We start from the raw sequence: 27,859 nt of genomic DNA, 5'->3' as shown, positions 1-27,859 counted from the left end.
TGCCTGCCTTTTCATATCAAATATCACACCCAGACAATAAATGGCAGTAATGATTTCTTTGATGAATATAAGCAGTAATAATTTTGAGGAGATGGAAGCTTTATCATTTCAACAAAATAGCGTCAATGAACTATATATTTAAAAATATCTTTTCCCCTAGTTTTTTTCTTATATGACATATCCATTGAAGCTTATAGTTGCCTTTAATTAAAAACTCCCAGTAAAGTTAAAATACTTGATATTTTTTGGGCTTTTTTTTTTTGCACTAGGCATGCATGTTTCATTTAAAGGTTTGTATTTGTATTTAAAATGTACACAATTCTTTCTGTGTTAAAACAAGTTATAGTATAAGCCACTTACGTGTGTAAATTACTCCATACATGAGACTTAAGAGTAGAAAACACTGGAAGGCATGGAGTCTTGATGAATTCTATCCAGGAATCTCACAATGAATGACTACCTGGCCAGAAAGCTTTGCCATTTGACCTTTAGCCAAAGTTTGGAAAAGAGGCCAAACTTTATATGCTCCAGTACAGGGGAACACCAGGGCCAAGAAGTGGGAGTCGGGGGGGGGGGGGAAGTAAGGGAGCAGGGCAGGGGAAGGGTATAGGGGACTTTTGGGATAACATTTGAAATGTAAATGAAGAAAATAACTAATAAAAATTAACATTTAGAAAAAAAGAAGAAAAGAAACGAAACATGAGTACAGCTCAGATCACATATGGCCCAGACCCAGTGTCGTGGTTAGGAAATCATCACACACCTTCTTTCATGAGAATGAGGGCCATGTACATTAGAGATGGCATTGCTCTATAAAGAACTATAGAAACAAACCTTTCTAGAATGAATGATTTCCATCATTTTTAATTGTTTTGTGGAAAATAACATATTCTCTAATGAGCAGTTTTAACACGTCCTAGAAAGCGGGGCAGTTGCCTTTATAAAAGCGGGGCCATCCCATTCCATTAGAGTGGAGAAACTTTCCATTTGTATTTGCTCAAAGAGTCTTTTGTCTTGCTTTTTTGTTGCCATGTTTGCCTGTTTTATTGTCACAGAGGAAGGAAAGGGGGCTGTGTCTCACGGGGATTGGATATGTGTTTGCTAACATCTTTTACTCTCAATGATCTCCTGGACAAGTTATCCCGTCTCTTCAGACAGCACAGTTAATCAGTGCATGGAGCCAGGGTGGGATCTATATGACTCCATCAGAGAATTATTAAGAGAGGAGAAGATAGCATCGTATGTCCCATGTTTAGCTTGGTTTTTCACCCTGCTTATTTGGGAGAAGACATATATTCAGCAAAACTCAGAAATATCCTTGAGGGTTTTTTTTAATTTTATTTTACTGAAAGAAAATAAGATATACTGAAGTTAAAGCAAGTTTAATTCATGAAAAATTAAGAATATTAAAGCAGAGCCCAGGTACTTCTTTCTGCAATTCTATGCTAATATGTAATGTGTTACAGTTTCAAAAGTGAGACATGACTAGAATTTTCAGCTCAGTCCATTTCAGCGAATCTCATGCATTTGACCACACTTTATTTAGAGTGTGAATTAACCTCTTCTTCCTTAAACAAATCAACAATCTATCTATTGTATACAAAAGCATCAATGGGATTTGAATTGATTGACTTCAAGCTTCCGGTTGCTGTTGGAAAAGTGGGCAGTGAGCGTTATTGGCTGTATAAATATTCTGGGAAGTATTATGATGTCACTAGGGACGTTCATAAGATTTTTGGTATTCACAAGTCCCTTCCACTCGACTCGAGACAAGTCCCTTCCGCTCGACTCGAGACTCGAGCCCCGGGCTACCTTGCCAGCAGAGTCTTGCCCAACACCCGCAAGGGCCCACACGGGACTCCCCACGGGACCCTAAGACCTCTGGTGAGTGGAACACAGCGCCTGCCCCAATCCAATCGCGCGGAACCTGAGACTGCGGTACATAGGGAAGCAGGCTACCCGGGCCTGATCTGGGGCACAAGTCCCTTCCGCTCATCTCGAGACTCGAGCCCCGGGCTACCTTGCCAGCAGAGTCTTGCCCAACACCCGCAAGGGCCCACACGGGACTCCCCACGGGACCCTAAGACCTCTGGTGAGTGGAACACAGCGCCTGCCCCAATCCAATCGCGCGGAACCTGAGACTGCGGTACATAGGGAAGCAGGCTACCCGGGCCTGATCTGGGGCACAAGTCCCTTCCGCTCGTCTCGAGACTCGAGCCCCGGGCTACCTTGCCAGCAGAGTCTTGCCCAACACCCGCAAGGGCCCACACGGGACTCCCCACGGGACCCTAAGACCTCTGGTGAGTGGAACACAGCGCCTGCCCCAATCCAATCGCGCGGAACCTGAGACTGCGGTACATAGGGAAGCAGGCTACCCGGGCCTGATCTGGGGCACAAGTCCCTTCCGCTCGTCTCGAGACTCGAGCCCCGGGCTACCTTGCCAGCAGAGTCTTGCCCAACACCCGCAAGGGCCCACACGGGACTCCCCACGGGACCCTAAGACCTCTGGTGAGTGGAACACAGCGCCTGCCCCAATCCAATCGCGCGGAACCTGAGACTGTGGTACATAGGGAAGCAGGCTACCCGGGCCTGATCTGGGGCACAAGTCCCTTCCGCTCGTCTCGAGACTCGAGCCCCGGGCTACCTTGCCAGCAGAGTCTTGCCCAACACCCGCAAGGGCCCACACGGGACTCCCCACGGGACCCTAAGACCTCTGGTGAGTGGAACAGAGCGCCTGCCCCAATCCAATCGCGCGGAACCTGAGACTGCGGTACATAGGGAAGCAGGCTACCCGGGCCTGATCTGGGGCACAAGTCCCTTCCGCTCGTCTCGAGACTCGAGCCCCGGGCTACCTTGCCAGCAGAGTCTTGCCCAACACCCGCAAGGGCCCACACGGGACTCCCCACGGGACCCTAAGACCTCTGGTGAGTGGAACAGAGCGCCTGCCCCAATCCAATCGCGCGGAACCTGAGACTGCGGTACATAGGGAAGCAGGCTACCCGGGCCTGATCTGGGGCACAAGTCCCTTCCGCTCGTCTCGAGACTCGAGCCCCGGGCTACCTTGCCAGCAGAGTCTTGCCCAACACCCGCAAGGGCCCACACGGGACTCCCCACGGGACCCTAAGACCTCTGGTGAGTGGAACAGAGCGCCTGCCCCAATCCAATCGTGCGGAACCTGAGACTGCGGTACATAGGGAAGCAGGCTACCCGGGCCTGATCTGGGGCACAAGTCCCTTCCGCTCGACTCGAGACTCGAGCCCCGGGCTACCTTGCCAGCAGAGTCTTGCCCAACACCCGCAAGGGCCCACACGGGACTCCCCACGGGACCCTAAGACCTCTGGTGAGTGGAACACAGCGCCTGCCCCAATCCAATCGCGCGGAACCTGAGACTGTGGTACATAGGGAAGCAGGCTACCCGGGCCTGATCTGGGGCACAATTCCCTTCCGCTCGACTCAAGCCCCGGGCTACCTTGCCAGCTGAGTCGCCTGACACCCGCAAGGGCCCACACAGGATTCCACACGTGATCCTAAGACCTCTAGTGAGTGGAACACAACTTCTGCCAGGAGTCTGGTTCGAACACCAGATATCTGGGCACCTGCCTTGCAAGAAGAGAGCTTGCCTGCAGAGAATACTCTGTCCACTGAAACTAAGGAGAGTGCTACCCTCCAGGTCTGCTTATAGAGGCTAACAGAGTCACCTGAAGAACAAGCTCTTAACAGTGACAACTAAAACAGCTAGCTTCAGAGATTACCAGATGGCGAAAGGCTAACGTAAGAATCCTACTAACAGAAATCAAGACCACTCACCATCATCAGAACGTAGCACTCCCACCCCACCTAGTCCTGGGCACCCCAACACAACCGAAAATCTAGACCCAGATTTAAAAACATTTCTCATGATGATGATAGAGGACATCAAGAAGGACTTTCATAAGTCACTTAAAGAATTACAGGAGAGCACTGCTAAAGAGTTACAGGCCCTTAAAGAAAAGCAGGAAAACACAGCCAAACAGGTAGAAATCATTAACGAAAAACAGGAAAACACATCCAAACAGGTGATGGAAATGAACAAAACCATACTAGAACTAAAAGGGGAAGTAGACACAATAAAAAAAACCCAAAGCGAGGCAACGCTGGAGATAGAAACCCTAGGTAAGAGATCTGGAACCATAGATGCGAGCATCAGCAACAGAATACAAGAAATGGAAGAGAGAATCTCAGGTGCAGAAGATTCCATAGAGAACATCGACACAACAGTCAAAGAAAATACAAAATGCAAAAGGATCCTAACTCAAAACATCCAGGTAATCCAGGACACAATGAGAAGACCAAACCTACGGATAATAGGAATTGATGAGAATGAAGATTTTCAACTTAAAGGGCCAGCTAATATCTTCAACAAAATAATAGAAGAAAACTTCCCAAACATAAAAAAAGAGATGCCCATGATCATACAAGAAGCATACAGAACTCCAAATAGACTGGACCAGAAAAGAAATTCCTCCCGACACATAATAATCAGAACAACAAATGCACTAAATAAAGATAGAATATTAAAAGCAGTAAGGGAGAAAGGTCAAGTAACATATAAAGGAAGGCCTATCAGAATTACACCAGACTTTTCACCAGAGACTATGAAAGCCAGAAGAGCCTGGACAGATGTTATACAGACACTAAGAGAACACAAATGCCAGCCCAGGCTACTATACCCGGCCAAACTCTCAATTACCATAGATGGAGAAACCAAAGTATTCCACGACAAAACCAAATTCACACAATATCTTTCCACGAATCCAGCCCTTCAAAGGATAATAACAGAAAAGAAGCAATACAAGGACGGAAATCACACCCTAGAACAACCAAGAAAGTAATCATTCAACAAACCAAAAAGAAGACAGCCACAAGACCAGAATGGCAACTCTAACAACAAAAATAAAAGGGAGCAACAATTACTTTTCCTTAATATCTCTTAATATCAATGGACTCAATTCCCCAATAAAAAGACATAGACTAACAGACTGGCTACACAAACAGGACCCAACATTCTGCTGCTTACAGGAAACCCATCTCAGGGAAAAAGACAGACACTACCTCAGAGTGAAAGGCTGGAAAACAATTTTCCAAGCAAATGGACTGAAGAAACAAGCTGGAGTAGCCATTTTAATATCGGATAAAATCGACTTCCAACCCAAAGTTATCAAAAAAGACAAGGAGGGACACTTCATACTCATCAAAGGTAAAATCCTCCAAGAGGAACTCTCAATTCTGAATATCTACGCACCAAATGCAAGGGCAGCCACATTCATTAGAGACACTTTAGTAAAGCTCAAAGCATACATTGCACCTCACACAATAATAGTGGGAGACTTCAACACACCACTTTCTTCAAAGGACAGATCGTGGAAACAGAAACTAAACAGGGACACAGTGAAACTAACAGAAGTTATGAAACAAATGGACCTGACAGATATCTACAGAACATTTTATCCTAAAACAAAAGGATATACCTTCTTCTCAGCACCTCATGGGACCTTCTCCAAAATTGACCATATAATTGGTCACAAAACAGGCCTCAATAGATACAAAAATATTGAAATTGTCCCATGTATCCTATCAGACCACCATGGCCTAAGACTGATCTTCAATAACAACATAAATAATGGAAAGCCAACATTCACGTGGAAACTGAATAACACTCTTCTCAATGATACCTTGGTCAAGGAAGGAATAAAGAAAGAAATTAAAGACTTTTTAGAGTTTAATGAAAATGAAGCCACAACGTACCCAAACCTATGGGACACAATGAAAGCATTTCTAAGAGGGAAACTCATAGCGCTGAGTGCCTCCAAGAAGAAACGGGAGACAGCACATACTAGCAGCTTGACAACACATCTAAAAGCCCTAGAAAAAAAGGAAGCAAATTCACCCAAGAGAGTAGACGGCAGGAAATAATCAAACTCAGGGGTGAAATCAACCAAGTGGAAACAAGAAGAACTATTCAAAGAATTAACCAAACGAGGAGTTGGTTCTTTGAGAAAATCAACAAGATAGATAAACCCTTAGCTAGACTCACTAAAGGGCACAGGGACAAAATCCTAATTAACAAAATCAGAAATGAAAAGGGAGACATAACAACAGATCCTGAAGAAATCCAAAACACCATCAGATCCTTCTACAAAAGGCTATACTCAACAAAACTGGAAAACCCGGACGAAATGGACAAATTTCTGGACAGATACCAGGTACCAAAGTTGAATCAGGATCAAGTTGACCATCTAAACAGTCCCATATCACCTAAAGAAATAGAAGCAGTTATTAATAGTCTCCCAACCAAAAAAAGCCCAGGACCAGATGGGTTTAGTGCAGAGTTCTATCAGACCTTCAAAGAAGATCTAATACCAATTCTTCACAAAATATTTCACAAAATAGAAGTAGAAGGTACTCTACCCAACTCATTTTATGAAGCCACTATTACTCTGATACCTAAACCACAGAAAGATCCAACAAAGATAGAGAACTTCAGACCAATTTCTCTTATGAATATCGATGCAAAAATCCTCAATAAAATTCTCCCTAACCGAATCCAAGAACACATTAAAGCAATCATCCATCCTGACCAAGTAGGTTTTATTCCAGGGATGCAGGGATGGTTTAATATACGAAAATCCATCAATGTAATCCATTATATAAACAAACTCAAAGACAAAAACCACATGATCATCTCGTTAGATGCAGAAAAAGCATTTGACAAGATCCAACACCCATTCATGATAAAAGTTTTGGAAAGATCAGGAATTCAAGGCCCATACCTAAACATGATAAAAGCAATCTACAGCAAACCAGTAGCCAACATCAAAGTAAATGGAGAGAAGCTGGAAGCAATCCCACTAAAATCAGGGACTAGACAAGGCTGCCCACTTTCTCCCTACCTTTTCAACATAGTACTTGAAGTATTAGCCAGAGCAATTCGACAACAAAAGGAGATCAAGGGGATACAAATTGGAAAAGAGGAAGTCAAAATATCACTTTTTGCAGATGATATGATAGTATATATAAGTGACCCTAAAAATTCTACCAGAGAACTCCTAAACCTGATAAACAGCTTCGGTGAAGTAGCTGGATATAAAATAAACTCAAACAAGTCAATGGCCTTTCTCTATACAAGGAATAAACAGGCTGAGAAAGAAATTAGGGAAACAACACCCTTCTCAATAGTCACAAATAATATAAAATATCTTGGCGTGACTCTAACTAAGGAAGTGAAAGATCTGTATGATAAAAACTTCAAATCTCTGAAGAAAGAAATTAAGGAAGATCTCAGAAGATGGAAAGATCTCCCATGCTCATGGATTGGCAGGATCAACATTGTAAAAATGGCTATCTTGCCAAAAGCAATCTACAGATTCAATGCAATCCCCATCAAAATTCCAACTCAATTCTTCAACGAATTGGAAGGAGCAATTTGCAAATTTGTCTGGAATAACAAAAAACCTAGGATAGCAAAAAGTCTTCTCAAGGATAAAAGAACTTCTGGCGGAATCACCATGCCAGACCTAAAGCTTTACTACAGAGCAATTGTGATAAAAACTGCATGGTACTGGTATAGAGACAGACAAGTAGACCAATGGAATAGAATTGAAGACCCAGAAATGAACCCACACACCTATGGTCACTTGATCTTCGACAAGGGAGCTAAAACCATCCAGTGGAAGAAAGACAGCATTTTCAACAATTGGTGCTGGCACAACTGGTTGTTATCGTGTAGAAGAATGCAAATCGATCCATACTTATCTCCTTGTACTAAGGTCAAATCTAAGTGGAAAAAGGAACTTCACATAAAACCACAGACACTGAAACTTATAGAGGAGAAAGTGGGGAAAAGCCTTGAAGATATGGGCACAGGGGAAAAATTCCTGAACAGAACAGCAATGGCTTGTGCTGTAAGATCGAGAATTGACAAATGGGACCTAATGAAACTCCAAAGTTTCTGCAAGGCAAAAGACACTGTCAATAAGACAAAAAGACCACCAACGGATTGGGAAAGGATCTTTACCTATCCTAAATCAGATAGGGGACTAATATCCAACATATATAAAGAACTCAAGAAGGTGGACTTCAGAAAATCTAATAACCCCATTAAAAAATGGGGCTCAGAATTGAACAAAGAATTCTCACCTGAGGAATACCGAATGGCAGAGAAGCACTTGAAAAAATGTTCAACATCCTTAATCATCAGGGAAATGCAAATCAAAACAACCCTGAGATTCCACCTCACACCAGTCAGAATGGCTAAGATCAAAAATTCGGGTGACAGCAGATGCTGGCGTGGATGTGGAGAAAGAGGAACACTCCTCCATTGTTGGTGGGAGTGCAGGCTTGTACAACCACTCTGGAAATCAGTCTGGCGGTTCCTCAGAAAACTGGACATAGTACTACCGGAGGATCCAGCAATACCTCTCCTGGGCATATATCCAGAAGATGCCCCAACTGGTAAGAAGGACACATGCTCCACTATGTTCATAGCAGCCTTATTTATAATAGCCAGAAGCTGGAAAGAACCTAGATGCCCCTCAACAGAGGAATGGATACAGAAAATGTGGTACATCTACACAATGGAGTACTACTCAGCTATTAAAAAGAATGAATTTATGAAATTCCTAGCCAAATGGATGGACCTGGAGGGCATCATTCTGAGTGAGGTAACACATTCACAAAGAAACTCACACAATATGTATTCACTGATAAGTGGATATTAGCCCCAAACCTAGGATAACCAAGATATAAGATATAATTTGCTAAACACATGAAACTCAAGAAGAATGAAGACTGAAGTGTGGACACTATGCCCCTCCTTAGATTTGGGAACAAAACACCCATGGAAGGAGTTACAGAGACAAAGTTTGGAGCTGAGATAAAAGGATGGACCATGTAGAGACTGCCATATCCAGGGATCCACCCCATAATCAGCATCCAAACGCTGACACCAGTGCATACACTAGCAAGATTTTAGTGAAAGGACCCAGATGTAGCTGTCTCTTGTGAGACTATGCCGGGGCCTAGCAAACACAGAAGTGGATGCTCACAGTCAGCTAATGGATGGATCATAGGGCTCCCAATGGAGGAGCTAGAGAAAGTAGCCAAGGAGCTAAAGGGATCTGCAACCCTATAGGTGGAACAACATTATGAACTAACCAGTACCCCGGAGCTCTTGACTCTAGCTGCATATATATCAAAAGATGGCCTAGTCGGCCATCACTGGAAAGAGAGGCTCATTGGACTTGCAAACTTTATATGCCCCAGTACAGGGGAACACCAGGGCCAAAAAGGGGGAGTGGGTGGGCAGGGGAGTGGGGGTGGGTGGATATGGGGGACTTTTGGTATAGCATTGGAAATGTAAATGAGTTAAATACCTAATAAAAAATGGAAAAATAAAAAAAAAAAGATTTTTGGTATTAATTTCGCTCATAATCTCTTTTCCTTTAGGTATAAAGTTAGCATTAAGGTAAGTATTCCAAATATCCCATCCAGACAACAAATAGCAGCAAATATTTCTTCATGATGTCTATAAACAGTAACAGTTTAAAGGAAATGAAAGCTTTAATATATAGTCAAAATAGTAATAATTAAATATAAAGTCAAAATAGTAATAATTAAATATAAAATAACAGATATCCCCGCACAATTTTTCCTTATATGATAATTTATTCATTGTACATTTCAGATGATATTAAATAAAATCTTCAAATAAAGTTAAAATATTTGATATTTGAACTTTTTTTTAGTAATAGGCATGCACATTACGTTAAAAGTTTATATTTGTATTTCAATTGTACATAATTCTTTCTACATTGAAATTAGTTATAATATATGCCACATTATCTGTCTTGTGTTAGCCTAGTTTGATGAGTATAGTAGTTTAAGATAAACAGATTGACAGTGAGAGAGTATCATAAAGGTTCCTTCATAAAATAGTGACGATTCTTTTGTACATCTAATGATGCATCGCCTCATTTCTCAAGAACAAACTGTTTTAGTATTATTCAACTTATATTTTTCAGCTTTTATAACTATGTAATTGTGTTTGTGTGTGTATGAATACATACACACATATATATGTATACACACACACACACACACACACTTCTTTCAAATATAATTCTTCAAAGATACTAGTTTTTCTTAGCAATGCGATTTCTATATATAAGTCTTCTGTGTTATTGGAGCACTGGAATTTATCAGCCAAATTACCCAAGTGATTTTGTTTGAATAAAGTACTTGACCCAGCTCCATCTGTGTGTATTTTTGACTTGGCAAGAGGAAGGCACATCTCCTAGGACTATCCATATACAATGTGGTTCCAAACCTTAGTACATTTGCTTTTCATTACTGTTTATAGCTAAGGGGCCTTCTGAATTTGGTGGGTTTTATTTGATCAATTAACTAGATCAGTAGCAGAGTATATATGGCCATAGAGTGCATGTAGATGGTTTCCAGTTCTCTCAGGCATTGTGTTCATTTGCAAAAAAAAAAAAAAATCAGTTAAGCACTTTATTATTGTATCTTTTATCCCTGTGGATTATATTTTAGCCTGTCAGTAAATCTTCCTTACCCTTGCTTCAAAACTATAACTTAGGAGTATCTTAGTTTGCACTATCTTCAAATATAACACAAGTATAGCACAAGCTCAATGCTTTTCGGTGTTCCATTTCCCCTCAGATGTCTGATTTTTGTGTGAGCTTCAGCTGCTGCCTGGTTGGGGAGAAATTCAAAGGAGGTGGGACATAATCTTATTCTGGCTGATTGGGCTGCTCACACTGAATTATTTCATTAGGACAATTGGATTTTATTACCATGTTCGAATTAGCATTGCGATTCTATGTTGATTCAAATATAATTTGTCCCTTATGACACATTTAAAATAGGGTCTTTCACCCTCTGTGCCATTTCTTCTAATGTAGATGGTTTTCAATTTGTCATGAAATTTTGTCCTTTAAAATGACCATTGGCATTAAGGTATAGCCCAGTGGGATTCTTTCCTTCTGGAAAGGTTGACTTTAGGTGTGCCAGTAGCCCCTGCTAATTTCCTGTCACAACATATGACCGGGAGAAGCTGAGCAGGAGTGTATATCACTGGACATTTCATGCTTCGGCATTTGTGTTCAGTGTTTTAAAGCTAATGGCAATGACCCTGGTTGTATTGTGCCCCTTGACCTCCACCTGGTAATTCAGTGGTTCTCAACCTTTGGCCATGACCTATTTTGGGGGAGTGGTGTCAAATAACCCTTTCACAAGGATTGTCTAAGCCCATCAGAAAACCCAGATATTTACATTACAACTCATATCAGTAGGAAAATTATAGTTATAAAGTATCATGGATTATAATTTTATAGTTAGTGGTCACCACACCATGAGGAACTGCGTTAAAGTGTTGCAGCATAACTCAAGAGACTAATTCTCGTGAGATGATACTGGTATCTAGGGAATAGGGATTCCATGTGCTGTTCTAAAAATGTATATGTTTTATCTTTCTACTTTCTCACTACAAGCCTTATTTAGCACATTTTTTATTTCATAAAATAGGTATCTGCCTACCTCCAAATTCTTAGATCTCCTAAGTAATTCAATAGATATCTGATGATGAGAGGTTAAGCTTAAGAAAAGATTTCCACAGCTATCAAATGATAAATCCGGTAAACTATACATCTTAAATTCTATAAAGAAAATATGATTATCAGAAATTTTAATTACCATTATAACTCTTACTCTGGAAGATTAGGTCAAGTCTGATAGAGTTTTAGCAGGCATTCCATCCAGGTGATGGGTTGTTGAACTGAATTGCAGAAAAGTCATCTTGAACTTTGCAGTGTGCCATCTGAGTACATATCACTTTAGTTCATTAACTTCTTGATGTTTGGGGATTTGAAGAGAAGGTCTAATGTAGTGGAAACTATCCTTTCCATTATGTGTAGCTGGGACCTTGCATGTGATAAGACTACATGAATGTGCCAATACAACTGGATCCAAGTGACTTTTCCCCTCTAGTTCTTAGAGTAATGGAATTCTTTAGGCTGGAGTGAGATGACAAGTCCAGACACACACTAGATTTCCTAAAAGTTAATTTTGGTGGTGGATGTTGTGGGATAGAGTCAGTTGACAGTGGCTACACTTTTCAACTTCACATTTTAGTCACAATGAAATATGATTGTCTAGTATGGCAAAGATCCTTTAAAGCAAAAAGCTAATAGAGGATATACCAAGTGTTACCAACCTGAATAATTGCACAAGTCTCCAAGAAAGACTGCTTCAGAGAATTCTCATGTTCACATAGCATAGGTGCTTTGATTATGTTAAAAAAATATACACACCTTTATTTTCCATTTTAATTATTCTTAAGAGTGCCAGTGTGTTCTAGTTCTAAGGTTCTTGTATATTGATAAATATGTTAATTACAAAGGCTAAATGTAGACATCCCATAGCTCTGTGAAGCCACATAAAGCCATCCATATTGTTCCTATAATCTATTCTAGGTCAAGAGGAGAATCTTTTGTGGGAAAACAAATCTCTTATCTTGAATGCTTTGTGCTCAACAGGAATTGGGAGTCAATTCAAGACTATTTATAAAAGAAGACTAAGAACCACAAACCAAAGTCCCTGTGTTTTAATCTTGCCTGGCTTCACGTGCACCTTTATTTCCTTTCAAATTTTATATATTTGTGAGTCTCTTTTCATATTTCAAAGGAAAGCTATTGGCTCAGAGTCTGCCTTCCCACTGAATTTCTCCCACCATTTTGTAATTAAAGTCTTGCCAGCTTTTCTACTCAATTATTTTTTAAGTAGTTCTACACAACTCTCCATTGTTGGGTGGTCTAAATTATCTTCCAAGGTACCAATATTACATTTGCTGGTGATTTGCTGTAACAATTGTATATATTTTGAGTGATAATTCCTAGAATAATTTCCCCCACAAGCATTTTTATTTTAGTTGGGCTATCTTGCTTTCAATGTAAGGATTTTAGAAAGTACATTTCTTCTATATCACTTTAAAATCATCATGGGACAATGAACAAACTTTAGCTCAGTAACGCATTAGTTTTCCAGAATTTACAGTGTGTTGAATATTTTGTAAATTCTGAAGTACTTTCTCATAGAGTTCATTTCATGACTAGATCACAGCTTGTGAGGGTTTGATTTTCATTCTCCCATTTTGCAAAGCCCACCGAACTGATTTACCTTGTAAAAGATGGTTCAAGAATTCTGACTGGTGTTCAGCATGGTATTCATATTTCTTCTATGCTGTACCAGCAAGTACGTATGCGTTTTACTTTACCACTGAATCTTTCAAATGTAGATTATTTTTCCCTTAAAAATAACAATTTATGATGTTAAAAAGAGTAAGCAAAAATATCATTTAGTAGAAAGTCAATGAGTTGTCTAAGTATATAGCAGGATTGTGTATTATACTAAGCCTTCAATTAAGAGTGCCATTAATTTACCATAGAGCCTCATTTAGTGTCATCCTAACACAAGCATGATTATGCTACTTAATCACATTCAAGAATGCATTTGTTTTAAGCATATGGATTATTTCTCCTCAAACTTTATATAATTTCAATCTTGATTATATTTGATAAATAGAATATCTGTTTTCTAAATAAGTGAAACATACAAAAATACAATCTATCTTTAATCATTTTTGAAGAGTTACCCTCCCCCATATTTTTTCAATCATACATCCTTTCTCCCATCCTCACTGCCCCCAGAATTCCTTTCTCTTTCATACCACCTGTATTCTATTCCTTTCTCCCTTAAGTTAAATACCAATGACCTTTTGCCAGGTACCTGGTTTCCATATATGTTCCAAATAAGACACCAAAAATTCAAATATTTGAAGTCAGGATCCACATCCACATATGAGAGAAAGTATGTGTTGCTTTTCTCCCTGTTTTACCTCACAGTTATTTTTCTACTTCTATTTATTTGCCTGAAATTTCATAAATTTCATAATTTCATTTCTTTACAGATAAATAATCATTTTATAATATATATATGTCTGTGTGTATGTAATATGATATATAGTAAATATTTATATCACACTTTAATATATATATATCATATTATATACATACACATACATATACATATATATATCATTACCAGTTCATTAATTGATTGGCATGTAGTTTCACTCCACTATTTTTTGCCACTGCAAATAGAGTAGTCAAATGAAGGATGGTATTCAAAACTCATATGAAAATGTAGTCCTTTGTATATTAATCAAAAATAGAATTTAAAGAGTCTAGTTTAAAGGGATAAACCCTTTATTGCTAGATAGTGCTGCTTCTAGAAGCAGCAGGTTCCTAGACAAAAATCTCAATCCCAAATTCAGGGAAGCTCCATATACATTGTTGGTTAGGGAGGCCCCAGAGACACCAAAAGAAAACAGGTTCTTGCTATTATGCTTGTAGTTGCCTATGAGAACTAGGTCCCTCTGCTTAGAAAGCATCTCACATCTTGGTTGCACACACAGAAGAATGAAACAAACTAAGCTAGAAATGTATGTCCTCCATACTGGATAATTTCTTAGTTGCTGAGGTTGCAATGTAATATTCTGGGAGAAAAGGGGCATCAGAGAACTAGCTCAGGTGTTGGCTCTACAAATACAAGACTAACTTCTCAGGCAAGCTATGTCTACCAGTACAGTAGCTGCATAAGTGTTATGGAGATAACCAACTGCTCTCTGATTGAATTCAGGGCCTTAAACAGGAGGAAATTTATGCCTGGTATGTACCTACAGTAAAAAAAAAAAATCAAGGCTGGAGAGATCATAAGATATATCTATAGATAAATGATAGCCTCTGTCTTAGCCAAGATGTTTCTCTTAGCAGCGAATGACAGTGAATGCAGAAACTTGTGCAACAAAATACTAAAATAAGAGGTAGATGAAGCAGCATGCCTAAGCATGACATTCATACCACTGTTCAGAGGCCAAGGGTACAGTGTGAAAGGGAATATAAGAGCGGGATGCGGCAGGGGGTTGGGGAGAGGCAGAGAGAGAAAAAGAGAAGGAGAGAGAGAGAGAGTGAGACACAGATAGACAGACAGAGACAGACAGGGAGACAGAGAGAGAGAGAAACAGTTGCAAGATGCTATCTTTTAGGCACAATGCAGACATTGCTATCATGAAATCATAATAGCTTCAGTTGCCTATCCTGACATGATGGATGGATGCCTCAAAGGTTAGACATGGATTAGGAAGAAACTAAGGAAGCCGTATCTCTCACTGTTCAACTCTTGGCTGTTGAAAGATTCTAGGAGAGAAAAGTTATTGCCTTCAGTACCAGCTAATGAGTACCACAGTCCCTGATTAAACTCAGTAATAAGAAAGGAACAAAGAAAGAAGCCCAAGTCCCTAGAAACAGGTGAATGTGGTAAGTTGTAGGGAAAGGCGGTGTGTGTGTGTGTGGGGTGCTTGGTAGTGGTGAGAGGAGAAAGAAGCTGTGGGTATGTATATTATATATATGTATAATATGCACGTATGAAGTTTTCTGTAAATTTAATTGCACAAAAGGAGTTGTTCAGTAGAAACACAAAAGATACAAAATAAAGTTCATTTTATTGGTAGAAACTCCTAGTAAAATCCCAATACGGTAACACACACATGCTGCTTTACTAACTAATGGGAGATTTCCTGTGGACACTTTGTATTTCAGGACAAAGATGTATGCCTGACTAGCACTCCTCCTTGCTTCTATTTAGCCAGAATAGAATCTGACATGATTGCAAAAGAGAGGTTTTTACAAACTGGATCAGCAGAATTGAGTGGAGATTCAGAAACTTTTTTAAAAATGTAAAACTTTAGGTGGAGCTAAAGCTTGGGAAGCTATTGTTTAAACTCTCTCTCTCTCTCTCTCTCTCTCTCTCTCTCTCTCTCTCTCTCTCTCTCTCTCTCTCTCTCTGCCTTCATAACATTCAGTTTAATGCCTGAGTATATCTCAATCAAAATTCTTTTTTGTTATCAGAGAAATTGTGGTTCCTGTTTTGACTTCTTAGTCTCACCAATAAAACAGATGCAGAAGGAAGTTCGAAGACTGTTTTTTTTTTTAAGTGTGAAGGTGAAACAACCAGACACTCAAGCTGAAAATTCCAACAACCACAAAAAAGACAGGAGATGAAGAAGACGTTGTGAATTGTAAGACAAGCATAGAGGTTAGTAAGAGAGAAATGCCGAAGTGTTTAGGAAAGTCCTGCTTAGATTTAAGAAACTGAGGATGATCTAAATTCGGAAGGCTCCTGAGCCCAGACTCTTTAGTCCCAGAGCAAAGGATTCTAACAGAGATAAATTATTACATATGGAAATAGTTGTTTCTTATTAAGAAAGAATCTCGAGAGATTTTGCTGAAGGGACCCTGTTATAGCTGTCTCCTATGAAGCTATGCCAGTGCCTGGCAAATACAGAAGTGGATGCTCACAGTCATCTATAAGATGAAACACAGGGCCCCCAATGGAGAAGCTAGAGAAAGCACACAAGGAGCTGAAGGGGTCTGCAACCCTATAGGTGGGACAACAATATGAACTAAGCAGTACCCCCAGAGCCTGTGTCTCTAGCTGCATATATAGCAGAAGAAGGACTAGTCAGCCATCACTGGGAAGAGAGACCCCTTGGTCTTGCAAACTTTGTATGCCTCAGTACAGGGGAACGCCAGGGCCAAGAAGTGGGAGTGGGTGGGTAGGGGAACAGGGTAGAGTGAGAGTATAGGGAACTTTCGGGATAGCATTTGAAATGTATATAAAGAAAATATCTAATAATAAATAAATAAATAAATAAATAAATAAATAAATAAATAAAAGAGTGGTCTAGTGAGCCGAGGAAGGAACCCAGGGAGGACGTTTAAAGATGCTGACCTCTCCACTTTGAACTTGGTTTTGTCCCACATGCCCCAGGTTTAGGAAGATTATTGAGTTTTCTGCAAAATAGCTTCTTTTATTTACTCTTGATATATATATATATTGCTGCCAGTCTCTATTCTGCCACATTTTTACAAAGTATTGACCCTAAGTGTGTGCATTCCATGTGATTCCAGCGGTTACTTGCACTAACATCTAATATGCTTAGCCCCATAACTGCTGTGTGGGACATGGCTGTCCTGGGAATGGGAACGCCATCATTACATTTAGAAATCACCATGCATCTAATGCCTGGCTTCCTGTGTTTACTGCAGTTTGTAACATAAGCAGGCAAGGTCTGCGGAAGGCTTCAGCTGCTTTAGCTGGCTGTCCTGTTTCTCCAGTTTAGCCTGATTTCATGGGATGGAGCAGAATGAACACCGTGGCTCCTGGCTGTCAAGAGTGAAAAATAGCTGGAAATTAGACAAACAGCTTCATTGCTGAAATTGTTTCCGGGCTAAAAGTTCTTCCAACAGCTGTTTGTTTTGGACAGTGACCTGCTTTTTTTTTTTTTTTTTTTTTTTTTTTTGCTTTAGGAAGAGAATGCAGGCTGGTTATTTCTGAAGTCAGGAAGAACTCTTAGCCATCCACTATTGTGGTCTTTTGGCTTCTTTGACAACTAGGCTGAAACTGGACTGAAGGGATTTTCCTTTGTTCCCTCCTCCCCCCACCCTGACCTCTCTCCTTTCAAAGACCAATCTCAGGCTGCTGCTGGTGTAGGGAGAAGAAAACAAAGTGAGGAACTCTATAATCCTTCAGAAATGGCTTTGTAGAATTTATTTTGCAGACACTAACTTGCTGAACAGGAGAGAGGGAGGGAGGGAGGGAGGGAGGGAGAGAGAGAGAGAGAGAGAGAGAGAGAGAGAGAGAGAGAGAGAGAGAGAGAGAAGAGAGAATCTGAACTAGCAAGACAGATTCTCAGATGAGAAAAAAGTTTATCTCTTCCTGAAACTTAGTTTGAAAGTTACTGTATGTGTGAGTTTTTCTTTCTTTCTTTCTTTCTTTCTTTCTTTCTTTCTTTCTTTCTTTCTTTCTTTCTTTCTTTCTCTCTCTCTCTCTCTCTCTCTCTCTCTCTCTCTCTCTCTCTCTCTCTCTCTTTCTTTCTTTCTTTTTCTTTCTCCTCCAGATGACTGCTAGTTTTGCTTAGTAGTTTTTTTTCTTTCTTTCTTCTGAAAATACTAAAGCTGGAGTCTACCAGACTGAGGTTAAGAGCATTTTCTTTGGCAACAAAAAGATACTTTTATAGAAGCCATGCCTGTCCTTGGGGTTGCCTCAAAACTGAGACAGCCAGCTGTTGGGCCAAAGCCTGTTCACGCTGCTCTTCCGATACCGAATCTTGGCATCAGTGTGTCACGGCGCTGTTCCTCGAGACCTCTGGAATTTGCTACACCGGAGCGCTCAATGCTTTCGTGCCAGCTCACATTAAAATCAACCTGTGAGTTTGGAGAGAAGAAAGCCCTGCAGGGAACAGCCAAGGAGATCGAAGACAGCAAGGTTAGTAGCCAAAGGTTACTGTAGACTTTAAAAAAACCACACAGAGAAACTTCTTGTCAGTTGCACCATGAACTTTGGGAGATGGTGATACTTAGAGGAACTCTGCTATAAGGAGGGGGCAGATTTATGTGAGACTGAGGACTGAATGTGTAAACTGTATTTTAGTGGATAGTTGGAAAAGTCATGAAGAAAATTCTGAATATCTGTATAGGATAGCCAGTATTCTTATTAATGGAACAAGTAATTACTTATTAATATAGTTACTCCTAGATACTGCTCCATTGGTGACATTCACAGGTATAAACAAATGGGAGTCCACTCCCATATACATTACCTTTAAAAGGAAATCTCTGTCAAATCCCTTGTGCGTGTCCTCTATTTTCTCCAAACATCATCTGCAGGATTTGAATGTTTGAGTGCTAGCTGCTTATTTTATTGTAATGTGGACAGAAAAAAATGAAGTATTGTCCCTCTTACTACACATTTGCCAGGATTTCTGTTTACAAATTGAAACGCTGCCGTTTTACTTATTGCTGACATGGGTTTTCTTTTCTCTCTCTCTCTCTCTCTCTCTCTCTCTCTCTCTCTCTCTCTCTCTTTCTTTTTTTTTTTTTTTTTAACTTACTTTCTGGTATTTTGTGAGCTCTTGGGTACTGAGCCTTCTTCAAATGTTTGCTCCAGTGGCAGAGTGCTCATGTGGCCCTGCAGGAGAAACTTTTTACTGAAGAGTCATCTAAGGCAGAGTTTCTCAACCTGTGGGTGGCGACCCCTTTCAGGGCTTGATTTTATGGTTGCAGGTAACCACAGCATCACACACTATCTTAAAGGGTCCCAGCTCTAGGAAGGTTGAGACCCACTGCTCTAAACCTTCTTAAGTATCACTTGCAGTGTAGCATTACACATAGCTTCCAGCTTTGTAAGGCTTTCTAGGTTCATCATCTCATCTCTGACTTACTAGGAGATAATGATATTTTTCTTGCTTACATGCAAGTGTAAGCTAAAACAGTAATCGAGAGTGTTTTATATGGACAAATTAAGACTATAATTGCAAAAGACAGGTAGTCATTTTATCTAGCATATCTTTTGAATTATCTTCCTCTGTTCAAGTTTTTAAACTTGGCCAAGATGTCCCCTTCTCTATAAAAATCTTTGGATAGTACCTATTTTACTTGATTGTGATTTTTTTTTTTTTGGTCCAAAGAAATAGCTACAGAATCTATTTTGTCATTCCATGGTTAATTATATACATAATATATAATATTACTATTCCATCTAGTGAAAATATAAACTAGGTAAGGTAGATTGATGATAGTTAGATATATGATAGATAACTAGATGTAGATAGGTGATAGATAACTAGATGTAGATAGGTGATAGATAACTAGATGTAGATAGATGATAAATAACTAGACAAATATTAATAGATGGTATATAAGTGCATAGATAGGTAGAAATTTCCCTGTGGAACATGATTGTTACCTTGTATGTTTGCTCAAACTTCTACTTTGCTAAAAGGCCTTAATTTAAGACTTGGCTACTTTTTTTTTTTCAGTAGAATTTGAGTAAATCACTTTGGTCAACAAGTCTTAACCAAGCATCTGATATTTCTTTTTCTTGTTTTGTTTTGTGTGCATTGGTGTTCTGCCTCCATGTATATCTGTGTGAGGGTGGCAGATCCTCTGGAACTGGGACTACAGAGTTGTAAACTGCCATGTTGGTTCTGGGACTTGATTCCAGATCCCTTGAAAGAGGAGCCAGTGCTCCTAACCACTGAGCCATCTCTCCAATCCCAGCATCTGATATTTCACTTAAACTCCATGGCATGAAGCGCTATAGGAATAATTATGCTTGTGGGAATAATTTTACTATGCCTCTTATCAGATTTAAGAAGGAAGTTTCAAACAAATATAGAGAATGCTTCTGCAGCATATTAAAGTACTTCCATGTGCTATAAAGGAATATATTTAAAATATTTTGAATTAAAGAGCAAGGGAAAATAGCAGAAATGATCAAGGTAGATATATTAAGCAGAGTTAGACTTGGTTGAATACAGCAGGAAATTCAATATCACATTACAATTGGGAAACAGAAAGACTGTTTCTCACTCAAGTGGTGAAATCTGAAGATATATGCAGTGAAGCTAAGGCCATGTCAGAAAGCTGGGACCTCTCCATTTTGTCTATCCCCTTCCATTAGTGGCTCCAAACCTTCTGTCTTCAGTGGATTATGGCGTTCCATTCTAGGAAAAAGACAAACCCCATTTTATTAAGGTTTATGGCATCCCATTGGTTTTCTTAGAGTTCTAAAACCTTATCTAGCTGTGGAAGAAACTGCAAAATGCAGCCTTTCTTCTAAACAGCTATGTGCCCATCGAAAAATTACGGGTTCCATTTCTAAGAGAAGCAAATCCTGGATAGCAACCACAATAAATGGCTGTCATTAAAAAAGCATTTATGTGGAATATGCAGCTACTCATTGCCCCAAACAGTTCTGTAATCTGATTTGAGAGAACAAATCTCTTACCATGTCAGTAAAGTCCTCAGTCCCAAATTCTCCACCCTTGTTTTGTTTTGCATTAAAATAGATGCTGCTGATCAAGTCATCCAGTCTTGAACCCTGATGCCTTTGTCTGATAATTCACATTACTCTTTCCTATCCCATGTCTTGCAAGAGGTTAAAGATTTTATTTCACTTCTTATTTAGAATTTTTCCCTGTCTACGTAGACTTACCCTTGGGTATTTATTTTCTGTTAGTTATTAAATTATTTTAAATTCTTTCCCTCCCATGTCTCTTTGCCATCACCCACTGAACACATCTTCCATGCAGCTTAATCAAGCATTCAAAAGTGTCTTTCCCCTGCCTTACAATTTCTTTATTCAGGAATGCTAGCCTTCCTCCTGTTCCTGTAACTCCATCCAGCTTCCCTTTCCTGTCTGTAGTCTTCTTCCTGTGTGTCTAGCACTGATGCTCACAGTCATCTATTGGATGGAATACAGGGCCTAGAGCTAGAGAAAGTACCCAAGGAGCTAAAGGGGTCTGCAACCCTATAGGAGGAACAATGATATTAACTAACCAGTTACCCCCCCCCCCCCGAGCTCGTGTCTTTAGCTGCATATGTAGCAGAGGATGGCCTAGTTGGCCATCAATGGGAGGAAAGGCTCTTGGTCTTGAGAAGATATATGTCCCAGAACAGAGGAATGCCAGGACCAAGAAGAGGGAGTGGGTAGGTTGGGGAGCAGGGCAGTGGGAGGGTATAGGGGGCTTTGGGGATAGAATTTGCAATGTAAATGAAGAAAATGTCTAATAAAAAATGCCTTAATAAAAAAGAAAAAAAGACTGCTTAATTCTCCTATCTTTAAAGAAATCATATTAGTTTTGTAAATAATAATAATAACAATGATGATGATGCTGCTTGATTTTAGGTTTTGAAATTATCATAACTACATTATTTTCCCCCTTTCTTTTCCTTGCTCCAATCCCTCCCATATATACCACATGTCCTCTCTCAAGTTCATGGCCTCTCTTTTCTTAATTATTAGATTTCATTTGTGCTTCATATTTTGAAAAATATATATATATACATATATCACGTGGAGTTGGAAAATGTGCCATAAAAATGTCAAGGGCTGATATTTTCCTTTGATGTACTTTTTTCAGACTTTTTTTTACTTAATCTGAATGTTCTAACCCCTCTCATTGCTTTTCAACTCTTACTGGCTTCTTCCCTAAACCAGTACCAAGATGTTACTGTTGATTTAGAGCCTTTCCTTGAGATGATTGAGGATAGATTTCAGAAAGAAACCTTTTGTTTCCTATACCTGCCAGTCTCTCCACAAAATAATTTCCGTACCTTTTCTGGGTTTACCATATGATACAAATACCACTCAACCTTTACAACTCATTCCAAATGCCAAAGGAATGCTTTAAAAAGTGCACATGATGGAAGTAAAATGACAGAGAACGTACGTGCTTTTGAGAAGATCTAGAGCAATGTGAGAAAGTTTAGTTCTTTAGTCCATGCTAATAGGAATCACTTTCTCAGTGTTCCTACTCAGTGAGTTCAAGGATGGCTTAGGAGGAATCATTTCATCCTCATGTGTTTAGAAAGGAGTTAGTCTAATACTTAAGACAAAAGACAGTCAAATGAATTGCTTATGATGAGGCACTCTAGTTTCAGGTTTAGTACGTACATATTCATATATATATTCTATTTATGTTATATGTAAATAATACTTTGAACATTTCCTTCTTTTCAAAGTACGATTTTTACTTATTTCCTAGATTTTGTTTTGTTTTTGAGGTAAGGCCTAACTCTGTAGCCTTTGATAACCTATAACCCATTGTGTATACCAGGCTGGTATGGGAATCATAGCAGGCCTCTTGCCTCAGTGTCCTGACTATATATTATATATTGTATATTGTATATTACATTTTGTATATTATATACTTATATATGAATAATATATTTTATTAGTATATGTCATACTAATATACTGGTAATAAATATATTATTCATATTTAAATATATATATAACTAATATATAACATATAGTAATATATGATATATAAATGTATATGTATTACTAATGAAAAATTTGTTTTGTGGATTTATAAGAGAAATCTTATATGAATGGATAATTCCAAAAGGATTCAAAAGTTGTTGTTTATGTGCTGGGCAGGTAGGACTGGGGTACAGAGGGGGAAAGCAGTTTTTAATGAAATAGTGTTGCAAAATGTTTAGTGGGTAAAGTGACAGTAGTATCTGGAGAAAGTAGCAGGATGACATCAGTGGATAGTGAGCTCATTAAGTAGCCACGGAGAAGGCACTTACATGACAATTGGAACCAATGGTCATGGTCAGGACATTTAGATAAGTCATTGCTGAGGGGAACTGATGCTAATGAGCATCATCTATAATTGCAACAGGCTAGGTAGCGAACCAGGTGCTTCACCGGGCATCCTACTTAGTGTTCTCACTGGCTAGATGATGTAGACACTACTATTGTCCTATTTTTGCACGTGAAGAAACTGAGGTTTGGAACGGTAAAGATACTGACCAGGTTTTCAATGATAGATTATGGCAGAAAACAGGTTCAAAATAAGAGTTTGCAGTTGTGGAAAATGTTAATTCTTAACTAACTAACTAACAATGAAGACTTTTGATGATAGAAAGATGTGCCCGCGGGAGGGGGGGAGGGTATCTAGAGCCTTGGTGTTCATGTAGAAAATTTTCATATATTTCAGATATTAAACACCATTGCTATGAATTGTAAATAAATCCTTGTCTATGTCTAAGTATATCGAACCATCAGGAGAAGAAGATTAAGTAGACACATAGCCTCTACTGGATTATATGAGAAACAGAAATGAATAAAAGTAGCCCCCAGATAGACATAGAGCAGCAGATGTCAACTGAGTAGATCCTGGCTCTGGCTTCCAGCTGTTTCCCTTTGCAAAGGTTCCCAGCCAGTGCTGAGGGCTGTCAGCGCTCCTGTGGGCTTGCTCATGGGCCAGCATTTTTAGAGCTGGCCTGCCCTGCAGCTGCGGATCAGCCTGCAGTCCCCTAGGTAAGCTATGCTTGTACATTCTCTTATTTGTGTTTATAGAATCATCATCATTCCTTTTCGTAGTTACAGCTCTTTTGTCAGCTAAGATGTTACGGATGCTTTAATTGGCTTGTGTCTTGTTGGTAGAACTGGAATGAAAAATGTGGAAATAATGCTTACATTTGAACATTTTCTCTACAGGCTGGAGAGTCATTTTTTCATTGTAATCCATTTATTGTCCTTGTAAAATCATTGACAGTCTGAAATGGTGGCCTATCGTTTTGTTTTGTGTTATTTAAAAAGCCCTTACGTGTTTCATCTCATTAGCTAAACTACAAAATTATATTAAAAGTCATATCCGTCACATGTGCTGAATCTTCCTACGTTCTTTATATGACTCAGTCTGTTGTGTTGACATTTTTCAAGTATTTTTTGGCAGTTTGCCAATAGGTTACATTGTTTCTCTTTGGTATCAAAGCCATCTTTCCTTTATTGAAAAAACATCTACTAAATGTGTTATTTATAGACACATGAAGTCAATAGATATATCATTAATTTTTGAGCAGGGTTTTAACACTTTGGCATGTTATAACACCATCAGCTACCATATTCAATTTGTAACATTCTATATGGAGTATAATTAAGAGAACATTGTATTAGGCCCCCAAGGACATAGAGTTATGCCCAGTTCAAAGAACATAAGTAATTCAGCCTTTATGTCATCTAAAACTGAAGTGAGACAAGAAGGAGAGGTCCTGATGGAACTGTTCGGATCCCTCAAGCTGTCACATCTGGAGGATTTGGGGTTATAGGCCTGTGCTGCTGACATCACTCCCCCACTTATGGGGAGCTGGGAATTTAGCTGGAACTCCTGATATACTAGGCTTTGCTCTCTATGCACTGAGGTACATACCCAGAGTGATACACTTTTGAAAGGCAACTCTTTTTTTCTTTCATTCTATTTCCTGATCGTGTCTCCTCCCTTATCCTATTTCTCTCGAGTATGCTCATTGTTTTCCACTCCAGTTAATTCTTTGGACCAGGAATTTAAATAGCTTACTATTAATGGTATTGGGATCTGCTTGGGTTTGTTGCAAAGGTAGGAGAAGTAGTATTCTGCCAATTGTGGAATATTTGTTAGCATTTCTTCCTCATTCCGTTATACCAAATCATTGTCATTCTCCAGCTATAGCAATCAGAATTATCTCCAAACACTGAAATGTATGAAAAGAACACAAAGTTAGCAGACATCTGAATTCTGTTAGCAATAGTCTTTCTGGAATGTTACATATTTATTAGCAAAATGATGTTGGCAAATCAATTTATACCTGAGTCGTAGTCTTTTTAAAATAAGAGTAATAACTAACTCACAAGCTTGTTGCACAGATTAAAGAATTTTAATTATAATTATATAATTATATATCAAAAGAAAGTACATACTTGGTCAACATTTATTAATATGCATCTAATGTAAAGGTTTGCTGAAAAATGCTAACAAAGTGCTAGGACAACAGGGCATTGGCTTACTATTCACTTATATCGAAAATTACATTTGAACCATGTCTTTTATCTGATCAAGTAAACATGAGAAAAAAAAAGAATATTTCAGAGAGACTACTGTTCATCAGTGTATGAAATAAGGTGATATTTTATAAAATGAAAGATGATTAGCCAATTATAACAAATAGAAGAAGGTAGATGTGGTTTGACACGCTGGAAGATGGTAAGAGAAGCCGTGGCGATGGTGTTGGGACTACCCTACCCTGTACAGGCTGAGAAGAGATTGGGAACTACTAAGCTGACATGTGTAAGCTTCTAGAAACACAGTGATGAAATGAAGCAGGAGAAGATCCACATTAGAAGAAGGCTGGAGCTCTAGGACATGGGAGCAAGAAAATAGATATCTTTATCCCAGAGCCAAACCCAAACACAAGCAAGAATGTCACATTAGTAAAAGAAGAGGTTTGAATTAGTTGACCCATTATCAACTACCCACACTATAAGTCTTGTAAAAACAAAACATTTTCTTTACATAAGAATGCAGATTTGTTTGAAACATTTTGAACTTTTCAACTTATAGTATAAAACTGATGATAATTGACACTTTGAGTATCTACTGCATAATAGATGATAGACATATAAACCTAATTTATTATTATCACCACAAAGTACAGACTGATTACTTTATTAGCAGAGATACTGTGAAGCATTGGGTTACAGTATAGTTTATCTGATTCTTACAGCATCTCTGTTTTTTCCTTCACACCAGTGTGAAAGCAATTGTCAAAAGCAATGTTGTCCTTCACTGGCTTCTTGGAGACTGGATTTTGCCAGAGGAAAGTAGCAAAAGTTAAGGATTCATCCAGGAATTCCGACTTAATCATTGACAAGTTTCACTCTGTTCTCTTCTTGTTTCTCAGTTTCCACTGTTGTTCCAGTTTTTGTAAAAGAAAGAAATGCTTTCTGCTGGATTACTGGTCCCTATTTCTGGATAAGGAATTTGATGTCCCAAGGGAGTTTTTTAATTGGTTACATGGAAGGACTTCTCCTTCCCAAATTATGGAATCATTTGTTTAAAAGTGTTGTAGTATTAATTAGAATATAGGTCACTGAATGAGAGAGATCACGGCCCAAGAGTATCCATTCCCTGGTAAAATAATACAGTATAATTTTTCAAACAAAAAAATGAAGAACAAAAATGAATGAAAGGAACTTGTGTCATATCTTGTTGTTATAAACTGAACACTTGAGGTGGCTAAGTCTATAGTTATTCATAATGAAATATGTTAAAATAAATTTAGATACAATCAAAATGACACTGATATTTAAGGTGATGTTAACCTCTATAATATATAGTTCCTTGGGCTCTTATATATAACAAAGTAGAAATCTGTAATCCACCGCTTTAATGGCTCTACACAGGCAAAGACTGACAGGCTTACATAAGATAAATCTGATTTGGCGCATGAATCTTTTCTAATTGTAATGTTATTTATTTTCTATCTTGCCTGCAGTTTCCTTTCCCTCCTCTCCTCCCAGTCCCTGTCCTGTCCTGGTGTCATGTCCCCTCATCTGCATCACCTCATCCACTCCTTCTCCATTTCTCTTCAGAAAAGGGAAAGTTTAGCCTCAATAAATATCAAGCAACTATGACATATCAAATTAGTGCATGCATTTTCTTTTTATTTGAACCCATGCATGCTTTTATGTATTGTCTGTGGTTGCTATTTAGGTAGAATATCCAAGATGGATCTTTATTATAGAAAACTATGACCTGCTTAGACAAAAGCATTTCTTAAATGGTCCATTAAGAAATGGTTTAACAACATATGTTTACAAGAGCCCTGGAAACTAGGTACAATCTAGCTTGTCTCATCGTCATGACTCTAGACAGCAACCTGTGGGGGGGGGAAAGAAAAAGAAAACAGAACACTGGACACGTGTTTAGCTAGTCCACTTACCACTAGGAGGTCCTTCCCTTTGTCTGACACAGAGATAAGGGCAATACAGGCCAGCTGTGTACTCAGAAATTAAGAAAAACAGTATTTAGAGAAATTTTATTAGAGATTAGCCTAAATTTCTAACTAAATCAGGTTTTCAATATTAGACAAAATTTTACGATTGATTGATTGATAGATAGATAGACAGACAGACAGACAGACAGACAGACAGACAGACAGATAGGTAGATAGGTAGATAGGTAGATAGGTAGATAGGTAGATAGGTAGATAGGTAGGTAGGTAGGTAGATAGATAGATAGATAGATAGATAGATAGATAGATAGATAGATAGATAGAGGGGAAAGAAACCTCCTAAGGGGCTGAAGAAAATTGCTTAGCAGTTAAGAGCACTGAATGCTTTCCAGAGGTGCAGA

The 27,859-nt window shown here is 39.0% G+C and overlaps 1 protein-coding gene across 8 annotated transcripts in view; it reads left to right on the top strand.

The window, feature by feature from the left end:
- Nav3 (neuron navigator 3) overlaps positions 1–27,859 on the top strand; it is a 774,463-nt gene that overhangs the window by 437,308 nt on the left and 309,296 nt on the right. For 4 of the 8 annotated variants that reach the window (XM_006513680.3, XM_006513679.3, XM_017313945.2 and 1 more), the window contains exon 1: positions 17,995–18,438. The exons of 1 other annotated variant lie outside the window; for it this stretch is intronic. In XM_006513680.3, coding sequence (XP_006513743.1) covers positions 18,196–18,438 — 243 coding nt within the window. In that variant the 5' untranslated portion in view covers positions 17,995–18,195. Of the gene's footprint in view, positions 1–17,994; positions 18,439–27,859 lie in introns of those variants that run through there. 3 more of the 8 variants (NM_001368815.1, NM_001081035.2, XM_006513677.3) reach the window with 2 other exon arrangements.

This window comes from Mus musculus, chromosome 10 (assembly GCF_000001635.26).
Source record: "Mus musculus strain C57BL/6J chromosome 10, GRCm38.p6 C57BL/6J".
NCBI classification, from domain to species: domain Eukaryota; kingdom Metazoa; phylum Chordata; class Mammalia; order Rodentia; family Muridae; genus Mus; species Mus musculus.
Note: the sequence above shows the minus strand (reverse complement) of the source record. Positions and strands in the feature narration are given on the sequence as shown.